Source organism: Lycium ferocissimum, chromosome 10, assembly GCF_029784015.1.
Source record: "Lycium ferocissimum isolate CSIRO_LF1 chromosome 10, AGI_CSIRO_Lferr_CH_V1, whole genome shotgun sequence".
Classification (NCBI taxonomy): domain Eukaryota; kingdom Viridiplantae; phylum Streptophyta; class Magnoliopsida; order Solanales; family Solanaceae; genus Lycium; species Lycium ferocissimum.
Window position 1 is genome coordinate 26267224 of NC_081351.1, and position 24877 is coordinate 26292100.

At 34.4% G+C, this 24877-nt stretch overlaps 1 protein-coding gene across 8 annotated transcripts; it reads right to left on the minus strand.

The window, feature by feature from the left end:
• Positions 1–1231: 1231 nt before the first annotated feature.
• On the minus strand, positions 1232–23649 carry LOC132033035 (increased DNA methylation 3-like). 8 transcript variants are annotated; one of them, XR_009408653.1, is made up of 8 exons: positions 20767–21042; positions 20319–20375; positions 20014–20118; positions 19844–19944; positions 18992–19090; positions 17969–18095; positions 16271–16495; positions 15034–15479 (listed from the first exon to the last, which is right to left on the minus strand). XR_009408653.1 is itself a non-coding variant. In XM_059422884.1 (2 exons), exons 1-2 carry the CDS (start codon positions 23552–23554, stop codon positions 17979–17981), a joined length of 483 nt encoding a protein of 160 aa, XP_059278867.1. In that variant the 5' UTR covers positions 23555–23649; the 3' UTR covers positions 17969–17978. The 8 variants fall into 8 exon arrangements, 2 of the variants coding, with proteins under 2 accessions (XP_059278867.1, XP_059278866.1); XR_009408650.1 differs by having other exon boundaries at positions 17969–18160; positions 19844–20118; positions 20767–21046; XR_009408649.1 differs by having other exon boundaries at positions 17969–18106; positions 19844–20118; positions 20767–21040.
• Positions 23650–24877: the final 1228 nt, after the last annotated feature.

Below are 24877 nucleotides of genomic sequence, written 5' to 3' on the forward strand. Positions count from 1 at the left end.
TATTTTATTTTGAGTAGACATATTTTTCTAATGCCACATGGTAATTTTTTTTCTTGTGGTTCGAGTCTAATTTGTTTAAAAAAAATATCTCCGTGGATTTAAAAAAATAAATTACATTTTTTTAAACGAACCGGCACAAAAAAAAAAAGTTTTTTTAGAAAATATGTCTACTAAAAAAAAAATATTTTTTTTTTTTTCATGTATCTTTATTAATTAAAAAATAAACTAAATGATTTTAAAAAAAATCCGTCATCAAAAAGGGTATATTTGCACTATTTTGTAACGGCAGGGGTATATTTACACCACTTTTATAACGGGGGGTATATCTGCTCTAGATCTCAAAGTTGAGGGGTATATTCGCACCTTTTCCCTTAAAAAGATTCAAGAATTTTGGAAATTCTTTTTTATTTATTAGGTAAGAGAGTAATTATTTAACTATAGTTTGGTAATGATATGTATGTATTTATTAGTTTAGCATAATGAGTAAATCATTTTCATATTACACCAAAAGCAAATGAAAGAGTGGGTAAGTAAAGGTAAGGTTATAATTGTTTTACTATAAAATCTTTAATATTTAAATTTACATTGCATAACTTTCACTTGTTTGCTTTTCACAAATTCATTATTCTCTCATGTACAGAAAAAAATACTCCATATTATTTTTAATCAATCATTTTCTTACTAAAATTGTTCTTTTAATCAAGATCCTAGTATAATTACATGGTTTAACTAATCTTTTACTATAATTGATCTCTTACTTTCTAAATATCATACAAAGAATTTTGATCTAATTTCTAAATATGATAGTTTTCTTTCTCAAACAGTTAAAGAAACAAATTCAAACCAAAATTTATGCATGTATTGTCTCTTGAAGTCTTTTGATTTTTTTGATAGTGGAGTGACAAAATATTACATACTTATTTGATAAGTGGAATCCTTTTCGCAGGCGCTTGAGTTAATAATATTTCTTATACCTAGTGGTGACAATTCTCACTTTAACAATTTTATATGGTACTAACTTTACAAAACGTTAAATTGATAATGAGTTGCTCGGAAATTTTGTTAACAACAATTATGCCTTGTTCCAAACATATGAATTTTTACTATTTCATTTTTGCTCAACTCATGTCATCATTATAACAAATCCAAGTATAATTTGTTAACTAAGCAATAATTGCCAATCATGTATAAGATCCAACACTCATCTATGATGTCTAAACAGAAGAAAAGATACCAGAACTATATTTATATTCATGAAAAGTACAACTTTCAATGTGGCATTGTTCAACACCAAAATATTTACTTGCTACTAAGTAACTTTGAAGCATACTTGTACAGAAAAGGTGACCACTACATTTACAAGAAAGCAAAATACATTTGGTCACTTCCAACATTGAAGTGCTTCAGCAATATGATAGTTAGTTACAACGCAAAAATAGCTGATAGTTTTGCAAAAACTAGCACTGCCACATTTACAAGAACCCAATATACTTTTGGCTCTTACATGTACACAAAATATACAACTTTCACTTGCTCATCCCATGAGTTTGGTTGCGAAAATTCGGAAGTTCCTACTTCCCCAGACATCATTCTCATCAATGGGATAAGAAAAACAAGCAACAGATTATCCAGGGCGGATTTCTGGACATTTCAATCATCTCACTATCGCCATCACTTTCAGAAATTCCAAGCAACACACTTCCAAAACGCCATCTGAGAGTAACCAGGCTGTTAAACTCTCTGGATCAGCAGGTATTGGCAAAGTGAAACTGATAGTGAAGTGACCAGGAGGAAATATCCGTCGAGTGTTTCTAATAAGCGTAATTGGCGCCACAGTGCTTGTTATTTCACCAGCACTTACCATCCCTCCTACCTTGAATTCGCCATTATACAGAACTTCAACTAACAATTTGCCTGCAATAAAATTTTCACTGGTTATTTCTCTGTTCTCTTCAATCTTTGACTAAATTTTCAGCATTATGACTATCATCAGCTTTCAAATTCTAAAAATATTCTTCAAGTATGATTCAGTATTTTATTGGATAATGCATCCGCTGTACTATTTGTAGTTGATCAAGAATAAGCTCTTCAAGCAGATAAGCCGATGATAGGTAAGGCTAGGTTTAATAAACACATACTCCCTAGAAAGAAAGATTTCCTCTCTAATGGGATTTTAGAGGACAGTCTGGTAACAAATCAGCCGCTATAACTGGAGTACGCATCTGTTAAATGGCAGGAGGGGTTTTTCAATTATGGATTCTAACCTAGTTTTATAGGCAAGCACATGCAAATTTTCCGGAAATGCAAAACCGTCAATGCATTTTCATTTTGTAAGGTCTTTTTAGATGTCTTTGCTGGTTTAAGTTACAAATGAAATCGCGATTACATTACTATAACAACAACATACCCAGTTTGGTCCCACAAGTGCGGTCTGGCGGGGTGTACGCAGACGTTACCTCTACCTTTGTAGGTAGAGAGGCTATTCCGGATTACATTACTGCAGGCCAAACTTTTATTTGAAACAGCAATCCAGGTAAAAGAAGCGTTGAGATAATGCCTTTAATCCTAATCTCATCTACTGAATTACTCACCTCGGCTTATCAAACTGATGGATAGAGCACACTTAAGAGTAAATGTTTTCAATGTATTATCGAGAAGGAAACGAACTTATACAGGTTTCTCAGGACATCCGGCAGGACAACCTTATACTTGTAAGAATCTTTGGTAACAAAGAGAGTCACTGGCTCATTAGGAAATCCTGCTCTCCCCTCTTGGGCTGCTCCAGTTTGTACGACATCTTCTGGTTCGCATTCATATGGATATTTGCAGCACGCTGGCCTTTTTGTACGCATATTCAAGTATTCAGTCTTACACCAGCGTTTCCTTCGAAGTTCCTTCCTGCAGATAGGAAAACTCAAGTTTATTAAGACCTTGTACAATATGCATAGCTTGCAATACCGGAACGCAGGAAGGAACTCGAAAGGTAACTTCATATCCATATGATGTCGTTAGAAACAAAAGATTGGCTCTGAATAACATCAATAAACTCGATATCGTAGGTATGCTATGAGTTAACATGCCAGTTAGAAGATAGGGATACATGGAATGGAAAAGTAAATGTGAAGGTAAATGTTTCAAAAGAATCAGGATAAAAGAACTCTCTAAATTGTAATCAATCTCCTAATCAGAATATAAAAAACATGGAATTATTTCACAAAGAAAGAAAACAACCCACTGAGAGACAAGAACCTAGGAAGTCAAAATACCAACTTTTAATGCATACATACAGTAAAGAAGTTCCAGTACTTGTTAACCTACTGTAAGCACAAAATTTTAAAATAAAGAACTAATTGCCATTTTTGGACACACGCAGAATTTTATATCTTGCTCTCCAAAGGCAAAACACTAAGCTAGCGAAGGAATGAATCAATGTAAATGGAATTCACGGAAGGTTCTAGGACAAAAAAGAATTGCGGATTTTGGGAATTCAGCGAGGTTAGTGAAATCTCTCTTACAAGGAATTATTTGACTTAGATTTACGTCAAGAGTAGTTTTCTTTATTTCTCAGGTTAACGGCATTTGTGCACTGGTGTCGAAAGCAAAGCAGACATTAGTACTTGAACTTAACTAACCAGCATTTATTGTACTTTTCAAAGAGGATTTACGTAATAATGAATCGTAATCTCATGCTTAAAAAACAACAACATACCCAGTGGAATCCCACAATGTGTGGTCTGGGGACGGTAAATGTACGCAGACCTTACCCCTACCTTGGGGGGTAGGGAGGCTGTTTCCGAACACATGCTTAAGGTCTATAATTTAATGCTGTACTGTGGTTTAGATCCTTCAAAAGCAGAAATCTCGTAGATTTTATATTTTGAGTTACCCTAATTTTAAGACAAAACTCAAGTAGATTGCAATGCCCTATGCATTTGTCCGGTCTAAATGCCGCTTTACCCTACTTCCATCTCCTCCAGCTCGACATGTTAGACAAGAAATCTTAAATCATCGACTTGGCATCAGATAACAAGCAAATGAATTGAAAGTCAAATCCTGAAAAGCTATAAAGTTTAGCATGACTCCTCCTGGTGCTTGGAGATGATATAGCAAACTAACAGATCATAAGATAAGAAAGCCAAAAGGGAAGGATTAAAGTAAAGAAGAAAACAAATGGAGGTGAGCAAGGTAGAGTAAGCAAAACCCAGTCAGGTGAATGAAACACAAAGTTCATCATGCTAATAAAAAATTTCAACTTCTTTTGCAGCAAATGAAGGTAAGCAAACAGGCCTTAAGAAATTAATGTGATCAATTACCAAAAACAAGTAAAGAATTCAACTTCTTAATCATGGCAAAGATTGTAAGGAATTAAGGAAATCTACCTGATATCCAAAAGATGAACCTAGATCAAAATTCTTCGCAAAAGGTATCAAACGCAAAATAATAAGGGGAAAAATGAATCAAAATTAGATCCTAAAAATCTCCAAAAGTTAGCAAAGAAACAGATCAAAAAAGATGATCAGATAAGTGATAGACAAAGCAAAAAAGGGAAAACTTGAAATAAAAGATGAATCAAATGCACATAAGAATAGAAGCACAAGGTAGAGTAAAGCAAAAACTTGGTGAATTGAAGGAGAAAAGAGAAGAATTTACCTAGTAGAAGTCACCCAAAGAAGCGTGTCAAAGTGAGTGTACCCTTACTCTTATAGCAGCTGGTGAAGGCATTCAAAAGCAAGTGTCCCAGCTAGGACTGACATTTTGAATCAAGCTTGAATTGCCACATTGAATAAAACACACATCTCTGCTGCCATTTGGCTGTTTGAATAAGTTATGTATCTTTGTTTGTACATGAGATGAAACTCTTCTTTTTTATACCAAAAGAAAAAATAAAAGCCAAAACAACAAAAGGAAATAAAGACAGCTAGTAGTTTAGTTGCCTAATCTCGATGACATTGACCGACTTCAACCTAAAAACTCTCCATCTTCTTGAATGTTCCAACGCCGAGGTAAACCAAAAACTAGTAGTACTCTTTAAATTCAGTTTTCCATCTCTTCATACAGCAAATCCATTTTTTCCTCAAAGACTAACCCCAAGACTCTAAAAAGATATATAAAGACATTAGCTTAAAAAGAAATTAGTTTTATGTTACGTTGCTTGGACTCTTCAAAAATATCACCTAATGTAAGGTCTTCCAAGGCTATGTAGTTTTGGAGGATCCAACGCGAGTACAATAACATTTTTAGAGGGTCCAAGAAATATAAATTCCAAGAGAAAATGGAAGAAGAGTGTCAAAGTGAGTGTGTCCTAACTCTTATAGCAGCTGGTGAAGGCATGGAAAAGCAAGTGTTCCAGCTAGGACTGACGTTTTGAATCAACCTTGAATTGTTACATTGAAGGAAACACACATCTCTACCGCCATTTGGCTGTTTGAATCTGTTATGTATCTTTGCTTGTACATGAGATGAAACTCTTTTTTTTATACAAAAGGAAAAAACAAAAGCCAAAACAGCAAAAGGAAGTAAAGACAACCAACAGTTTAGTTGCCTAATCTCGATGACATCAACCAACTTCAACCTAAAAACTCTCCACCTTATTGAATGTTCCAACGCTGAGGTAAACCAAAAACTAGAAGTACTCATTAAATTCAGTTTTCCATTTCTTCATACAACAAAACTATTTTTGCCCCAAAGACTCTGTGAGAGATATATAAAGAAATTAGCTTAAAAAGACATTAATTTTAGGCTATGTTGCTCGGACTCTTCAAAAATACCACCAAATGTAAGATCTTCCAAAAGGTATGTATTTTGGAGGATCCAACATGAGTACAATAACATTTTTGGAGGGTCCAAGCAATATAAATTTTAAGAGAAAATGGAAGATTAGGGTGATCCTTTATCTTCCTGTCCGACATAACTTCATTTGTATTTGTATATGAAGCTGCCTTTAATGAATTCAGGATAATAACTTATAAAGAAAAGAACCTTAACGACTGAGTTCCAAATTTCAATTTTTTCATGTTATTCATTCTGCTGGGGGCGTGGGAGCGTCTTTTTTTCATTTTTTTTTCTCCTAGCATCCTGAAGAAGACAGCCTCCTTAAATAAATCAAGAAGCTATCTTAGACAATATAAAATGATAGGTGAGTTTCTTCAGAAGATTAGGTTCCAATCATGGAAAAGAAATCCTTGTAAGTGGATTATTTCTTCATCTGGACCAAAGTGAAATAGGGGATCATTTGAACTGTACTTGCAAGGCCTTATTCATCTATTAGAGCAAAATCAGTCAAAGGGAAACCGCGTGGCATTGGTCAAAGCACAAGCTTCATGAATTACTCTTGTTTAAGGTCCTTCTGCAATCTGGACGTAGTACTATAACTTTTGTAATATTAGTTTGAAATAAATTAATTTCCAGGATCTTCACAGATTAAGAATTTAAGCAGATTAGACATTCAAACAGATAATAAAAAAGGCAATAAGTTAAAGATAAGATAACAAACCAGGATCTTTCTTGACTCCAAGTACAGCAATACGAAAATAGTATGCAGATCTGTGTTGCTCGGACTCTTCAAAAATGTGGACAGGTGCGTGTCGGATACTCCGAAAGCAGTGCATTTTTGGAGAATCTGACATGGGTGCGGCAACATTGTTGGAGAGTCCAAGCAACATAGATTCAAATAAGCTAACACCAATATCAACAACTCCAACAGGTGGTCCAGTTTCCCCTTCACATGCTGTTCCATTCAAGACAACAGGATCCCCGAATTACATACTTCCAAGTTGGGAAGAGGTAGAAGGGACATCATGCCCGTCTAAATCACTGGTCATTGAATCAGAACGGGGCCTCTTTTTCACATTGCCTTCCATCTTCATCAACGACGTACGTCTTTCTCATTCGGTTTCTCCTTGGAACGCTTCCAAATTATTCTCTTAACCTTCTTTTCAGGATGTAAAGCATTACATGTTTGACATTTACTAACTTCCATGTTCACAGTGTCTTCACCAGACGCATACCATAAGCCTTCAATGTTTATCCAACTTATTCTGCCAACAAAAAAAGCTAGAAGAACTCAGGTAGGAAAAAGGCCAAAAAGAACAACTACCAGAAAAGGTTGAAAATTGAAAAAGGAAGGAACCCTAGGGCATGAAAAAAATACAGAGAAATACCGTAATCTGCATGTCATAGTACTTCATATAACCTATAAACAGTCTATTACAGAATGTGCAGATACCAAGGAAAAGTGCTTTTAGTATCTATATACTATTGGTTATACCAACTGTTAAGAGGTAGATAATAAAGAAAAGAGATGAAGAGAGTTTAATGACACGTTTAACAGGAACTGAACCTGAACGTAAGCAACCCACTCAGTGTAAAGCATTAACCAGAACTTAACGGATGCTCTACAAGCCATTAACCCTGATTTACAGATATGCAACCAGCATACTTAGAAAGGAGGGATTCAAATAGAAAAACTAACTCACAAGCTGGGTATCAACCTTACTAGCAAGAGAAAACATATAATTAGAAGAACTGGAGAACTAAATGAGCTCATAACGTCGTAATAGCCAAATAGGTTTACTAGCATTAATATCATAGGAAACCACTTTTATCTGTTCAATCCACATGCAAACCTGGAACTACCTCCAGCCTGGGCCAATAAACACTTATGTCAAAAACAGGTCTAGTATGTCAAAATAGAGAACCACATTACATCATTTTTTTTTTTTGAAACTGGTAACTTTAGAACCACATTACATCATTCAATGTTGACGTTAACAAAAACAGCTTTCATCGACTAGCCACTGCTGCAAAGCATGGCCCACTTCTAGAAGCTATGTTCAAATTCCCCTATCATCAACCAATTTCTCAAAGGCATTCCTAGGAACACATTCAGCTAAAGAAGTGTGATGCATTAATACGTTTGACCAACATATTGTAAATAATAAAATCATTCGTTGTTCATGTTGGAAATATAAGGCGGGTCTTGATAATATAATAGGCACAAAGAAGGAAGAGGGAGATAAACATTAAGCTCAATTCATATCATTAGGAAAACTCCACTCTTACACAACATCACTAAAAAGAGGGTTTATATAGGTGCTACTAGAGTCTTCTAGACTCACACCTGTTAAGTACATTCACACATACACTTGAACCTGACAACATTGATACTCCCTCCGGATCAAGAAGAGCTTCCACTAACCTTTATTTTTTGGTTCAAAAAGAGTGTTCACTTACCAAATCAAGAAACAATTAACCTTATTCTTCCAAAATTGCCTTATTAAGTATAAGTGATCAAATCCCAATACTTATTTAATTAGGGGTAGTTTTGTCAAATTACCTATTTTTGCCTAAGAGTTAGTATTTTCTTAAGGGGTGTGAAAATAACTATGTGGGCTCTCTTTTTGATCCGGAGGGAGTATTATAAAAGTCACCTAAATAATACAAAGGGTCATGCACCTAGGATAACTAAAAGACATTTGAACCTAGACACGTAAATATTTAAGTTTACTTTTTTCAATAGTTCACATCATATCAGGTATTACTATTAGTTAGTTTTTCCTTCACTTGATTGCTAGCATAATGATCAACTACAAATTTCATCCTTAAACTAGCATTGCAAAATTTTGGATCAAATTATTATGCAGAAAGGGCAAAGAGAAGAATCAGAAATGATGAACATGTTCAGTTACTTTAGCTTCTCTTTTTTTCCTTTTCCGAATGAAGCAATAATATTAGCTAGAATAACACAGCCTAAACAATTTCAAGGTAAATTAAAAAAACCAAATTCAAATGCAAACTGATCCACATTTGGATAAAACTTAAGAAGTATATGCTTCCAACAAAGATTAATTGAGATTCTTGGAGCTTTTTGTCAACATGGATACTTGAAAAAAGCTTCAATGGCCATTCAAATAAGTTTAACTTGATAATTAAATTTAAATACCTTTTTTGAAAATTTCAAAATGAGAAAGAGCAAAAATTGCATACAAGCAGTTAAACAAAGTTCAACTCAGTAAATGAACTGCATACAAACAAAATCTTGCAAAAATACCATCTTTAATGTCAAAAAGAAAAAAGGAAAAAACATCAAGGCCTGAGCCCTATCCTCTAACACCCACCATAAAAGCTTCAAACTTTATAAGAATAAACAGAAAAATTGAAGCTTTATGTTGCAATGGCCAATTGGGTTCTCTTAATTTCAGACTGATCAACTAAGTATACAAATATGGAAAAGAGAAAAAATGGACCAACCCCAGAATCAAACTCCTCTTCAATCTTCAAAATCTCGGAATTTACCATTGACCCTTTTCTTGATAATTAGGAAGTACGTGCATTTGAATGGATAGTATAACAGATGTGCTAAAGTATAATAGCAAGTGTATATTTGAACAGAAAGTACCGTCAAACCTTACTACTGGGGGGGTATTTAATATAAACAAAAGTAAATAGGATTTAAAAACCTATTCAACCTAATATGTAGTATTTTCAATTATGTCCTTCCTTGTGAGTTTTTGGGAAAGCATATTTAAAAGATATTTTGATCAATCAATATTTGTATTCGTTTTTTGTTATTGGTTGAATCCAAAATCCTAAATTTTAGGAAAAATGTAATATTACAATTTTATCCGATATGAAATAATTGTTTAGAGAAATTTCAACTTAATTAGTTATAAAAGTCATTCAATATCTGAAGAATTTTTTTGGCAACCGATATTTATATTCATGCTTTTAAAATAACTAGACGTGACACGCACGTAAATGTTCAGTGACTTTTTTGGGCTTAATGTGTCTAAAAGCTATATAGTGTAAGGCGTGTCTCCTCGATCCTCACTATGTATTGAAATTTTAAAAAAAATCATAGTTGGATAACCCCACGAGAGAGGACACAAGTGCTACTGCGGTATATACCTAGTAAACAATTTGTCAATTAAATTCGGTGATCAACTACATACCATAAAAAATGTCTCCGCATATCGTCATCCAAGTGCATCTGCAACATTCGCACAAAATTTTATGCAAGAGCCAAAGACACAAATAAAAGAGATTAAACTCAAATCTGTATAGACGAAAAGAAACGCTTTCCTCATTATATGAAGTTATCATGTTATCTTTTAACAAGTAGTCGTGTCTTCCAAAGCTTTGCACTTAAAACTTACCAAAAAACTAACATATTACGTACATGTTTATATACGTGCACATACACCTGCCAAACTACTAACAACATAAAAAATCCAATGTTGTGTATGCGGACAAACATTCCTGTCCTAACATGACTCAATTTATAATGCTAAACTTTGAGTAAACTATTTTGTGTGATATATGACTTACCTCGTCCCAATAATTATGTACTTGCGATGGATCGAATAGTCAAATTGATATAAGATCCCCCTACCAATAGCCAAAACCGCATAGGCATTTGGTGTTTTCCAACCATAGCACTAAGTTACCAAGAGGGAAAAAGTTATTACAAACAAATTCATCACCACGTTTGTAAAATTAATGTGGAAGGAATCTAATCTCATCAGAAAAATTCAAATTTAATGAAATATATAATATATGCAGTAAAGAAAAATATGATGCAAATAAACATATATGTGATATGATTGTTGCTCCCAAACGCACACGCAAGTATACGTGGTCGTACAAGTAATATAGACTGTTAAGTCCAGATATCGATCCCACAGAGACTTAGATTCTACTGTTAAGCTAATTCAAATTCGGATGAAACTATTCAAGAAAGTGAAAATCAAGATGTTTATTGTACTAAATTGAAAAGTAAATACTTTGTGATGGGTGTTTTTGTGACTGGGACTATCTTAACAAGGATTGTAAGAATTATCAGATGAGAGAAAGATCTAGGGTCATGGCTTTCGACAATCCAGTTGATCTTCAGACAATTTCACCTATTTTATTTCCTGGGTTACTAGTTGACGGGTTAATTATACTTTGTGATATTCTCTCGAACTACTCACAAGCCTGTAGATGTTACTATAACGCCTATATCTCTATGGTCATTAGAGGTAAGAAGAACACATTTATTCCTCCGTATTCAACTAAGTAGGGCTAAAGGGTATATCTCTATCCTCAGTAGCAAATCGATTAAATCGAACAAACTCTATTTATTCTTATTACGTACGTGAATTCCCTTTCTCAAGTCCAATTCGCGCACCACAGATAGTGTCTAACTATTGGCCAGATAATCAAACAATTAAGATCAAGAATAAATAAGCAACCCAAAATATGGAAAGTCAATAGATAATAATTGTCATCAAATCAACCTTCAAGTCTTTCGCCACAACCCTAGAATTAAGAAGTTTAGCTACTCATAATTCGATCATAGACAAAAGAATTCATGAATAACCTAGGGTTGAAAAAGATGAAAAATAAAAGAAACCTAGAGAGAGAAAAAGAGAACGGTGGCTTACAAATCCTTGAATAAGTCCCAGCACACGTTCTCAGCAAAATAAAACGTCTATATATAGTCTAGGGTAAAAGTAAAAAATAAGGAAACCAAATCCTAGTCGAATCGGGAGAACCGCGCAGAGTTCCGCTTTCCTTCCGCATCGCGGAAGGATCGCGCAAGGTTCTGGGGGTTCAAGCTTTCCTTCCGCGATGCGGAAGGATCGCGTGGCTCTGATGCCTGGTCTTGTGTCCGCTTTCTTCACGCGATGCGGAAGAAAAGCAGGGCCTTCTGATCAGTTTCTTTCCTTTTAGTTCATCGGTCTTTGACTCGTCATCTCGTCTACTCGTCGTATGCTCCAAAATTACTCACTTTAAGCACAGTTTTCCATCATTTGTCATCTTTGTACCTATACACATGAAATACGACGACATAAGTTCAAATACGACGAATTCATCATAGATTAAGCGACAAAAGTCATAAGAGTAAGATGTAAAATGACACGAAACATGATATTTGTGCCAAATATCAATGATGTATGTAAATCATGACTTACTGCTATGGTTGAAAATCAACGAAGGCTTCCCAATAGCCAAATTGGAGCAAAGATTCCTGCACAAAAACTATGGCTTTAGAAGAAGAATTCAAGCCATAAATGAAATGCATAAGTGAAAAAATAATTCAACAAATCACAAATAGTTATTGAGCTCCACAAGATGAAAATTAAACCCTAGCATATTGTTGAATACATTATATTTATTCCCCCAAAAAAAGTTAGCGTCACACAATTTTGGATCTCTGTCTATAGAACTAAAAAGTAATGCTAACACAAAACATGCAGACTACTTATGGATATACAAGGTCTTTTTAGTTTTAGTTTATCTTAGACTTGTATCGTAAATATATTACGTCTATGTATATTAGGTCTATGTAGTTTTAGTTTATTTTAGACTTGGACTCCTATTTAATGACAAATTTTGATGAATGGTCTATCACAGTATTGTCACGTTTGCCTAGGATCTGTTTAGTTTTTTATGACTTTTAGGATTCTAATTTCACGGTAGAAGTCAAATAACAAATTTTCAGTTGATTATTTGATTGAATTCAAAGTCTTAAATATTAGGTAAATTTTAAACATTATAATTTTATCCAATATTGAATAGTTTCTTGAATAAATCTTTCAAAGGACATAAAAGTCGATCAAGATTTAGAGGATATTTTCGTCATTCAACATTTAGCGAAAATTATTCGTGCTTTTAATAAATGTAGGTAGATAGATAGATAGATAGATAGATAGATAGATAGATAGATAGGTATAGATAAACGAAAACAATATACTTGTTAATTGTAAAATCTCAATTAATTTTCATATCTCATTAATAAAAGTTTGAAAAGACTAATAAATTACTAATAAATCCATATCTAGTTGTACCATACCGATAAAGAATTAAAATCTAAGGAATAAATGCATTTAAAATTAATTGAGAATTTAAATATTTCAAGTTTGACGTAAGAATTCTGCAATTGTAGGTCATTTCGCAAATTTCAGTTTCTTGATGATAATATAACGCTTGGATTGACGAAGAATTTAGTTCAAACTTTCAGCAAAAGAGAATTCAATTCAATAGCTTTTCCTTGAAGACTATCTAAGGGCTTAACACAGTTGACTCTTCTACTATGTCCATGACATTAATGATGATTACAATAAATATTTAATATTTTATTTTTATACATAATATATTTTTCTTTACTTTTACAAGATAGGGTAAGGTCTGTGTACACTCTACCCTCCCCGAACCCCACTTGGTGGGACTATACTGGGTATGTTGTTGTTGTTGTATATTTCTTATAAAATATAATTACACAATAATTGAGTGTGGATGTTATAGATAGGTAATTTTACAAAGAGTGTACCGCTATAATGAATGTCACTGTTGTTATATGTAGAATGTTGTTATAGAGAAGTAAAATATAGCATGAAAAATAAATATAACATGAAAAATGTTATAGTGAAATGTTGTTATATCGAATAACAATTATAGAGAGGTTTGACTGTATAACGAATGTATATTTAAAGCTTTTCTGATAGTACAGGGGTATATTTGCCCCCCTTTTCCAATTAGAGAAACATCTCGCAAATTATTAAGCATGTTCCTAATTTTTGAAAATTAATGCGTCCGTTGAATTGAGATGAATGGAGTGTTTGGAATTGAAGAAAGATTTAACACTTTTGTTGCAGCTGTTGATACGATCTGGAGTTGAATAGGGAATATAATGCTTGCGGAGGTGGTACATAGAGCTTGAGGAAAAGTACTTAACAGTGGAGCAGAAGGAGCCTGTTTAGATTGGCTTATAAGTGGTCAAATCAGCTTATAAGCTGTTTTTTTATTTTATAGGTGTTTGGCAAACCAGCTTATAAGTTAAAAAAGTGCTTAGAATAAGCCAAAAAAAAAAAAAAAAAAATTAGGGTAGCCCAACTTATTTTTTTGGCTTATAAGCTGTTTTTTTATCAAACCAGCTTATAAGCCACTTTTTTTAAGCTAAGCCAAATAGACTCTAGAAGTCTTAAAAGCTTACTACATTTTAACTCAGTTATCTTTTAAGTAAGAAGAACTGTTATTTACAATCGGTCACATTGTATTTTCTATTTTTAACACTTTTCGTCCTGATCCTTTAATTGTAACAGTGGGTATTTGTAAGGAGCGGAGATCCTATTTTCGACTCAAATATATTCCAGTTAGCCCTAGTTCTTTTCTTAGCTTTGTTCATCTTCCAATTCTTAGTGTGGTAATGGAATGTTACTTCATTTTTCTTTTTTGAACTAACTTTATAACGGACGATTTTTAACTTTGGAGATATATTTTCTGTTAAACACAAATTAACACATTATTTCTATCTTTACCATGCAATCCAATTAAGGCATATCAATTTAAAAGGTATACATATTGTAAATATAAAAGAGTGTATATTGTCACTTTCCTGTGGATCCTGAATGATTTTCTGTAGCACCTATGTTTTACTTTACACCTAGTTTAACCCCATTTGATTAGTTTTATTAATCACACAACATTTAGCTATTGATGGAAAATTAAAATTTTCAACACAGAATTCAATAAAATGAATTATGGGAGTTAATTATACTGTAACCATTAGTAGAACCCTACTATGTTTCATGCTCTCAAAATTGAATCCACGTATCAGAGATACATATATAGCAGCTTCAAAAGACTATCCATCTGAACAATCAAGATTTAAATATCTATCTATAATTGAGTAGTGCAAATTTCTGTATATGTATTTACATCAGCATTGAATTCTTTTTAGTTATTTTGGAACAATTAGTGAATAGAAATAAGAGGTTGTGCTACAACATGCCTGATTCGGTTTAGGGTCAAACCATCAATACGATTTAAGGAGAATCGTGTATGGGCCAAAAAAATATCAAACCTCGAGCAATTCTTTCCATTGTTGTCTTAATCCCCCAACATAATCAAGACAAGGACTGCAAGCAAAAGCAATATGGCTTACACAAAACGAATCAAAACAACCAAAAAAAAAAAAGGGGAGGGGGAGGGGGGTGGGGGTGGGGGTGGGGGGAAGCAATATGGGCTACAAGTTATCAAGAAAGAACTAACTTAACAAGAAAGTTCAGCCCTATATTACACATTACACAAACAAATGCAACAGGTAGTCTCAGTTAAGGAAGATACAGACAGAGTTTCAGTTTGATAATAACTGGTGCTTTTCCAAAATAAGAAGTTGGTTTCAATTATGATTACAAACTAATCATGTCCAATTAATCAGACGATTCGGACTGATAATCATTCTCCTGGAGCCTCAGCAACCCCAGGTTTACGCAATTCTCCTTCCAAAACGCCATCTGAGAGTAACCGGGTTGTTAAACTCTCTGGATTAGCAGGTCCTGGCAAATAGAAACCGATGGTGAAGTGACGTGGAGGAAACATCCGTTGAGTGTTTCTATTAAGCGTAATTGGCACCACACTGCTTGTTATTTCATCATCACGTACCATCCCTTCAACCTCAAATTTCCCATTATACTCAACCTCAACTGACAACTCGTCTGCAATAAATTTTTCATTAGTCATTTATCTGTTCTCTTCAATCTTTAGCATTATGACTATCAGGTTCAACTGCTAAAAATTCTTCAAGTATGATTCAGTATTTTATTGGATAATGCATCCATTGTACTGTCGTAGTTGATCAAGAATAAGCTCTTCAAGCGGATAAGCCAATGGTAGGTAAGGCTAGGTTTAATAAACACATACTCCCTAGAAAGAAAGACTTCTTCTCTATGGAATCCGAACCAACTTTGTGTATTTGACAAGTTTGTGTTTTGATTCCTGTTGATGGGAAAATGGGATTTTAGAGGACAGTCTGGTTACAAATCAGCCGCTACAACTGAAGAACGCATCCGTTGAATGGCAGGAGGAGTTTCTCAATTATGGATTCTAACCTAGTTTTATAGGCAAGCACATGCAAGTTTTTCGAAAATGCAAAACCGTCAAGACATTTTCATTTTGTAACGTCTATTTAGATGTTTTTACTGGTTTAAGTAACCAATGAAATCGCGATTACATTACTACAACAAGAACAACATACCCTGTTTGGTCCCACAACTGCGGTCTCGCGGGGTGTGCGCAGACCTTACCCCTACCTTTGTGGGTAGAGAGACTGTTCCGGATTACATTACTGCAGGCCAAACTTTTATTGGAAAGAGCAATCCAGGTAAAAGAAGTGTTGATATAATGCCTTCAATCCTAATCTCATCTACTGAATTACTCACCTCTGATGGATAGAGCACACTAAAGAGTAACTGTTTTCAATGTACTATAGAGAAGGAAACGAACTTACACAGGTTTCTCGAGACAACCGGCAGGACAACCTTATACTTGTAAGAATCTTTGGTAACAAAGAGAGTCACTGGCTCATTAGGAAATCCTGCTCTCCCCTCTTGGGCTGCTCCAGTTTGTACGACATCTGGTTCGTATTCATATGGATACTTACAGCGGGCTGTCCTTTTTGTACGCATATTCAACTATTCAGTCTTACACCAGTGTTTCCTTCAAAAATTCCTTCCTGCAGATGGGAAAACTCAAGTGTACTAAGACCTTGTTTTTGTTTTTGTTTTTTTCATAGCCTGCAATACCGGAACGAAGGAAGTAACTCGAAAGGTAACTTCATATCCATATGATGTCGTTAGAAACAAAAGATTGGCTCTGAATAACATCAATAAACTCGATTTCTTAGGTATGCTATGAGTTAACATGCCAGTTAGAAGAATAGGGATATATGGAAGGGAAAAGTAAATGTGAAGGTAAAACTTTCAAAAGAATCAGGACACAAGAACTCTCTAAATTTGTAATCACTCCTAATCAGAATATAAAAAACATGGAATTATTTCACAAAGAAAGAAAACAGCCCACTGAGAGACAAGTCTTGTTTATTTCTCAAGTTAGCAGCATTCGTGCACTTTTATTCGAAAGTAAAACAGATATTAGTAACTGAACTTAATTAACCAACATTTATCATAAGTTTCAAAGAGGATTTATGTACTAAAGAATCGTAATCTCATGCTTAAGTTCTATAATTTAATACTGAACTATGGTTTAGATCCAGCAAAAGCAAAAATCTCGTCGATTTTATATTTTGACTGTCAAATAATTACAACCTAATGCAGCAAATACACACATTAAATGGTGCTTCCGAGGATGCAGATTCAAGATCAAGGTGAAAGAAACACGTGATGTAGAACTAAATCAACTAATACATCTTTTTTTCTGCTTATATCTCTACCTTCAATTACCCCAATTTTAAGGCAAAGCTTAAGTAGATCTCAATACCTTATGCATTTTCTGGTCTAAATTCCGCTTTAACCTAGTTCCTCTCCTCCAACTAGACATGTTAGACAAGAAATCTAAAATCATCTACTTGGCATCATATAACAAGCCAAAAAATGAATTGGAAGTCATTCTTAAAAACTGTAAAATTTAGCACGACTCCGCCTGGTGCTTGGAGATATATAGCAAACTAATAGATCATAAGATAAGAAAGCTAAAAAATGGAAAAAAATCTCTAAAGAAGAATACAAATGCAGGTGGTCAATGTAGAGGAAAGCAAAACTTAGTCAGGTGAATGACAGTTTTTCATGCTTATAATTTTTTTCGACTTCTTTTTCCAGCAGATGAAGGTAAGCAAACAGGCCTTAAGAAATTAATGTGATCGATCGCCAAAAACAAGTAAGAATTCAGCTTCTTAATCATGGCAAAGATGTAAGGAAATCTACCTGATATCCAAAAGAATGAACCTAGACCAAAATTCTTAAGCAAAAGGTATCAAGCGTCAAATAACAAGGGAATGAATCAAATCAGATCTTTAAAAACTACAAAAGTTAGCAAAGAAACATATCAAAAGAGATGATCAGATAAGTGATAAACAAAGCAAAAAGGGAAAACTTGAAATAAAAGATGAATCAAATGCAGATGAGAAATGAAGCATAAGGTAGAGTAAAGCAGAAACTTGGTGAATTGAAGGAGAAAAGAGCAGAAATACCTAGTAGAAGTCACCCATAGAAGAGTGTCATAGTGAGTGTGCCCTTACTCTTATAGCAGCTGGTGAAGGCATGGAAAAGCAAGTGTTCCACCTTGAATTGCCACATTGAGTAAAACACACATCTCTCCTGCCATTTGGCTGTTTGAATCAGTTACATCTTTGTTTGTAGATAAGTTTGAAACTTCTTTTTTTCTATACAAAAGGAAAAAACAAAAGCCACAAACAACAAAGGAAATAAAGACAGCATCTATGACATCAACCAACTTCAACCTAAAAACTCTCCACCTTCTTGAATTTTCCCAACACTGAGGAAACCAAAAACTTGTAGTACTCATTAAGTTCAGTTTTCCATTTCTTCATACAGCAAATCCAGATTTTGCCCCAAAGACTAACCCCAGGACTTTTTTCAGTAAAGAAGTAAATGCATTTTTGCATACAAACAGAATTTTATCTCTTGCTCTCATAAGGCAAAACACTAAGCTTAGTGAAGGAATGAATCGGGTAAATGGAATTCACGGAGGGTTCTAAGATAAAAAAGAATTAGGGATTTCGGGAATCCAGTGAGAAAATTTAGTGAAATCTCTCTTACAAGGAATTGGCTTAATCAGATTTACGACAAGAGTAGTCTTGTTTATTTCTCAAGTTAGCAGCATTCGTGCACTTTGATTCGAAAGTAGAATAGACATTAGTAATTGAACTTAATTAACCAACATTTATCATAAGTTTCAAAGAGGATTTATGTACTAAAGAATCGTAATCTCATGGTTAAGTTCTATAATTTAATGCTGAACTGTGGTTCCGATCCTGCAAAAGCAGAAATCTCGCCGATTTAATATTTTGACTGTCAAATAATGACAACCTAATGCAGCAAATACACACATTAAATGGTGCTTCCGAGGATGCAGATTCAAGATTAACGTGAAAGAAATACGTGATCTAGAACTATTATATCTTTTTTTTTGCTTATATCCCTAACTTCAAGGTACCCCAATTTTAAGACTAAGCTCAAGTAGATCTTAATACCTTATGCATTTTCAGGCAGCTCGCAAAGTAATGGGTGAAGAACACAAGTAGCAACATTCAGGCAATTCAGATTTCAGGCTGTTTTATGTAGTAAACTTTCTGCATATGAAAAGGGCAAAGATTGATGGATTTGCAAATGCAAAACAGCAGTTAAAGACTTAAAAGTTATTTCGGGAAGCATGGGTATTTTTTGCTCACTTATTAATAGAATCTTATTTTTGGTCAAAAAAAAAAAAGGAGAAAAGGATATATATTCTCCAAGTTCAAATGAAACATCTTTTTTTATCAAAGAAAGTTGGATCAGCAGAAATTGTAGTGAATACTCTACACAGAGATAGTTCAATTGATGCAGCTAGATAATCAATTTTCCAAAAGAGTAATATTCTGCAGAAAATTTACATTAAAAAAGTACACCATTAAAATTTGATTGAATGATGGAACAGAGAGAAAATGGCTACGGTGTCAAACTTTGCTACTTAATTACCCTACCCAACTTAAGTCAAAAGGAAATCAATCAGAAATCATTTGTAGGTTGGTCCTACTTTACGTTCTACATATGGTAGGAGAGCACCTGAAGTATGCAATGGCCATTAGGCGCCAGAATGAGAGCAACGTATCTGGGCATTGACAATGGGTAAGTTAAAAGGTCATCCATATACTGTTTACAGTGATCTGACGCGTCAAAGGAATAAACTTGACATACTACCGTTGCATCTCTCTACCAGCACACTATAAAAATTTTACACACTGAATTATAAACTAAATCACTTCAAATTATATGGATCCATACATGATTTTGCGTAGAAACTCATGGGAATGAACAAGTAGGCCGAAAAGTTCTACATTCTTTACCTCATCTTTTGGATTTCCTTCAGGCGAAGCATTTTGAATCAAGTCAGCACGTTGGGAAAGATTCTCAAAAGGATCATCCAATATGCCAGTGTGTTTTGATTCTGAAAGCGTAGAAATTACCAATTAAATGAAATCCTATACAAAATGGAATAAAGCAGTGGATACAATACATTGACAAAGAACTGCATATTTTTAAAAGGCCTGCGATTCTCATCCAAATAAGCTTCATTATCCAATTCATTCTGTAGCTTCCCTCCTGCAATCCCTCCAACAACCTAACAAACAAAATACATTGATCAAAATGTCAAGAAGTTGTCGAGGGTAACAACTTTAACTCTAAGGAGGAAATAACACAGTTCTAATCCATCGGCATGCACCCGACGACATTTTGACTGGTGCTACCGTGAGAATTAAGTAAAACAGGGAGACAGTCTTAGTATGATACCAAAAATAAATAAGAAAACTAATAACATACCCAAGGAAACTACATATCAACGAGTGAAGGTGTCCATCATACATAATAACCTTAACACTGCAAAAAAAAAAAAAAAAAAAAAAAACAGAAAAAATATCAAACATAACTAAGTAGGTTTAGATTATTCTGCAAGATAAGCAATATAAACATCTAACTGACACAAAACAAAAACACCCATTAACTCATTTGTTTGTACAAGGTTTCCTCATAGTAACCCTTATCTTGTTCTTGAAGATGGGATTATGGGTGTGCTAAGGATGTCCTTATATGGAATCATTAAATCAATAAAAATCCCAATTGTTTAAAACGCCCAGAGAATAACGCAAGCCCTTTAAAAAGTTACAAAAAAAATAGCGTCAATTTCTTCTTTATTTGTTTTCTTTGGTGCTTTCTTTCTAAGAAAAAAAAGGGGAGGAAGACATGAGCAAAAATAAAAAAAGAAACTTACCTTAGGATACAACGCCCTTGAGAGCAACAGCATTCACAGATAGTCTCGAGAACATCGGAGAAACAAATAGACACGTAATGATCTGAATATGCACGTAGATGTATAAGTAATTACCAAAAGTCACGTAAGTGTGATTAGTAATAACTCATTTACTTAGGTAAAGACTAAGCTACCCTGAGCTTTCCTTAAATGACTTCTAGCACTCTAGCAGACATGCTGAAACCATTGTTTCTATAATATAGAAAAGAAAAGAAATATATAAAAGACATTAGCTTAAAAAACCACTTTAAAGTTATGTTGTTCGGACTTTTAAAAATGTTAAGATTTTTTAAAAATTATGTATTTTTTTGAAGATCCAACATGAGTATAATAATATTTTTTGAAAGTTCGAACAATATAAATTTCACGAGTAAAATGATATTTTTAGAGGGTCCGAACAATATAAATTTCAAGAAAAATTAAAAGACTAGAACAATCATTTATCTTCCGGTTCGACATAACTTCATGAATGTATTTGCATATGAAGCTGTCGCGATGAACTCACTCATAAAGAGACTTAATGATAGAGTTTCAAGTTTCAACCTTTTCATGTTATTCATTCCGCTGGGAGTGTCTTTTTTCTTATTTTTTTTCTAGCATCCTGAAGAAGACAACCTCCTCAAAATAAATCAAGCAGCAATCTTGGACAATATAAAATGCTTTTTCGCTGATTTTCTTCAGAAAATTAGCTTTCAGTCATGGAAAAGATTTCCTTGTAAGTGGATTAGTCCTTCATTTGGACCAAAATGAAATAGGGAATCATTTGGACCGTACTTTTGCTCTATTTACATGGCAAAACATGTCGCTGTCTGAACCATTACATAAGCTACAAGTTAGTACACACAGCGCATTGGCTACCATTAACCCATATCAGCAACACTCCACTGCAAGCAGCTTTCTAAGGTGGTTTCTAGCTTTAATGGTTGTTAATATGAAGTACTAGCTACGGTTCGTATTTCATTACAACAGCTTCAAAAATGCCATCAGATCTGAAATTCGGTGAAAACAACGTCGGATCGACAGGGCCGGGCAAACTAAAGGAGACAGTGAAAGCTCCAGATGGACATTGTTGCTGAATTTTCATATTAAAGACCCGAGAATATCTTGAGACGGTTCTTCCACCAGTTGATGTCACCCCTCGAATAAGGACCTTTCCATCTTTTTCAATCTCACAGTTGAACTCACCTGCAACAAGGGGTTAGAGAGTTCATTAACAATGAAAAGATACCACCACCTTAATCAGGGAAGTTTCTTAAACTGTTTGCGCCGATGGATACAATTCTGAAGTAAAATCAGAAAACAGGCTCAGTCAATAGGAAAAACAAGAACTAAGAGGGCACTCTGATGCCTGCGGCAATTTTGCTTTCTGAGTGTTAGTTGGAGAAATTTCGCTTTCTGGGTGCTAGTTGGAGATGTCTGACATACAAGAATTACTATCAGAGTAAAGTAACAGTTTCTTATATGATAATTGCTTGTCTTTTCTTCATCAAAAACAGTTTCTTATATGATAAGGTCATGGTTTCTAGATGTCGAAAAAAGAATTATATAAGGATCTTAGCAAGGTGAATACTGATAGCGTACATTGAGAAGCATCTCCACCTAATAATTACCTAAATATTTCTTTCTCAAACAGACGTCACAAGGGAACATTATAAACTTAATACAGGAACACGGTTGTAAGATCAATATCTTTGTCTATATAATGGACTCCGTCCATTAACCAATAGTGTTCATTAGGAAAATGAACAAGTAACACAGAGAAATTCCCATCTACTAGTTTTTAATTGCTGTCGAAATGGTATCTTGTCATCAATGAAACAATTATTGGCAGTGCAAACATTAAATGCACGACAATAAATTCATAACAGACTCATCCGAACCCCATAGCCGCAAGCAGCGACATGCAGCATAATGCACTAGCCTAGCCAAGCCAAGCCAAATTCCTCGCATTCTGCATGCTTCCAACTCTATATACTCAAGGAAAATTTTCCTCATTTTAGCATAAACTTTTACATGAGACAAGATGTGTATTTTATTGAATGCAATATGACAAATTCCTGAGTTGAAGATCAGTGGAAGAAAAAAAAATCAGCAATATAAGATGTTACGTCGCTACTAGCACAAATATCTGAGGCGCAATTAAGTTGCAAGGCCTTATTCATCTAGTAGAGCAAAATCAGTCAAAGGGAAACCATGTGGCATTGGCCAACGCACAAGCTTCATGAATTACTCCTGTTTACGATCCGTCTACAGTGTGGACATTGTACTATAACTAATTGTAACATTAGTTTGAAATAAACTAATTTCCAGGATCTTCACAGATTAAGAATTTAAGCAGATTAGACATTCAAATAGATAATAAAAAGGAAACAAGTTAAAGATAAGGTAACAAACCAGGATCTTTCTTGACTCCAGGTAGAGCAATACGAAAATAGTATGCAGATGAGCTAACACCAATATCAACCACTCCAACAGGTGGTCCAGTTGCCCCTTTGCATGCTGTTCCAGTCAAGACAACAGGGGCCCCCGAGGTAGATTCTTCCAAGTTGGGAAGAGGGAGAAGGGCCATCATGCAAGGCCCGTCTAAATCACTGGTCATTGAATCAGAACGGGGCCTTTTTTCCACATTGCCTTCCATCTTCATCATCGACGTACCATTTTCAGCAGTGTCTTCCTCTTTCTCCTTGGAACGCTTCCAAATTATTCTCTTAACCTTCTTTTCAGGATGTAAGCATTCCATTTTTGACATTTACTAACTTTCCATGTTCATAATGTCTTCACCAGAAGCATACCATAAGCCTTCAAAGTTTATCCAACTTATTCTGCCAACAATAAAAGCAAGAAGAACTCAGGTAGGAAAAAGGCCAAAAAGAACAATTACCAAAAAAATTTGAAAATGGAAAAAGGAAAGAACTCTAGGGCATGAAAAAAATTCAGAGAAATACCATAATCTGTATGTTATAGTACTTCATATAATCTATAAACAAGTCTATTACAGAATGGGCAAATACTGAGGAAAAATGCTTCTAGTATCTACCCTATGGTTATATTATACCCACTGTTAAGAGGTCAATAAAATAAAGAAAAGAGAGTTTAAAGACACATGTAACATGAACTGAACCATAGGTGCCGTTTGGACATGGTTTGAAACCCCAAATCATGCCTTTTTGGATGATTTGGGATTTCATCCCATGGTTTGAAACCATGAGATGAAATCGCATGTCCAAACGCTGATTTCAAACCATGGTTTCAAATCGCATGTCCAAATGCCAACTTAACGTAAGCAAGCTACTCAGTGTAAAGCATTAACTGAACCTCCAGGATCAACAGATGTTCAACAAAGCCATTAAACCACTGAATGTAAGCAAGCTGCTAAGTGTAAAGCATTAACCAAAACCTCCCAAGCTGGTATCAACATTACTAGTAGGTGAAAACATAAATTTAGACAAACTGGATAACTAAATGAGGTCATGACGTCTTAATAGCCATAGAGTATAGCACTACTATCATAGGAAACCGTTTTCCTCTGCTCAATCCACATCCAAAACTGGAACCACCTCCAGTATGTATGGGCCCAAGACCAGTTAGGTCAAAAACCGGTCTAGCGTGTCAAAATAAAGAACCAGATTACATCATTCATTTGTGACGTTAACTAAAACAGCTTTCATCAACTAGCCATTGCTGCAAAGCATGGCCCAAATTTCCCCATCATCAACCAATTTCTCAAAGGCATTCAAAGGAACACATTTAGCTAAAGAAATGTAACACATTAATATGTTTAACCAACATATTGTACATAGAATTATAAGAACAGAAGTAGAAAAAGAAAAGACTTCTCGTTTGTCGGTCACATCACATCAGGTATTACTATTAGTTAGTTGTTCCAAACAAGGGTTGGTCACAAAATGTTATTTCCTTCACTTGATTGCTAACATAATGATCAACTGCAAATTTCATCCTTAAACTAGCATTGCAAAACTTTGGATCAAATGATTATGCAGAAAGGGCAAAGAGAGGAATCAGAAATGATGAACATGTTCAGTTACTTTAGCTTCTCTTTTTTGCCTTTTCC

Bases quoted from the DNA above. Each gene is read 5' to 3' on its own strand.
- LOC132033035 (XM_059422883.1), bottom strand. From the start codon at position 23,554: ATGTCAAAAATGGAATGCTTACATCCTGAAAAGAAGGTTAAGAGAATA. The intron at 21,991-23,199 runs GTTTGTTACCTT...CCCTTGTTGCAG, and splicing joins TGGAGTCAAGAAAGATCCTG to GTGAGTTCAACTGTGAGATT.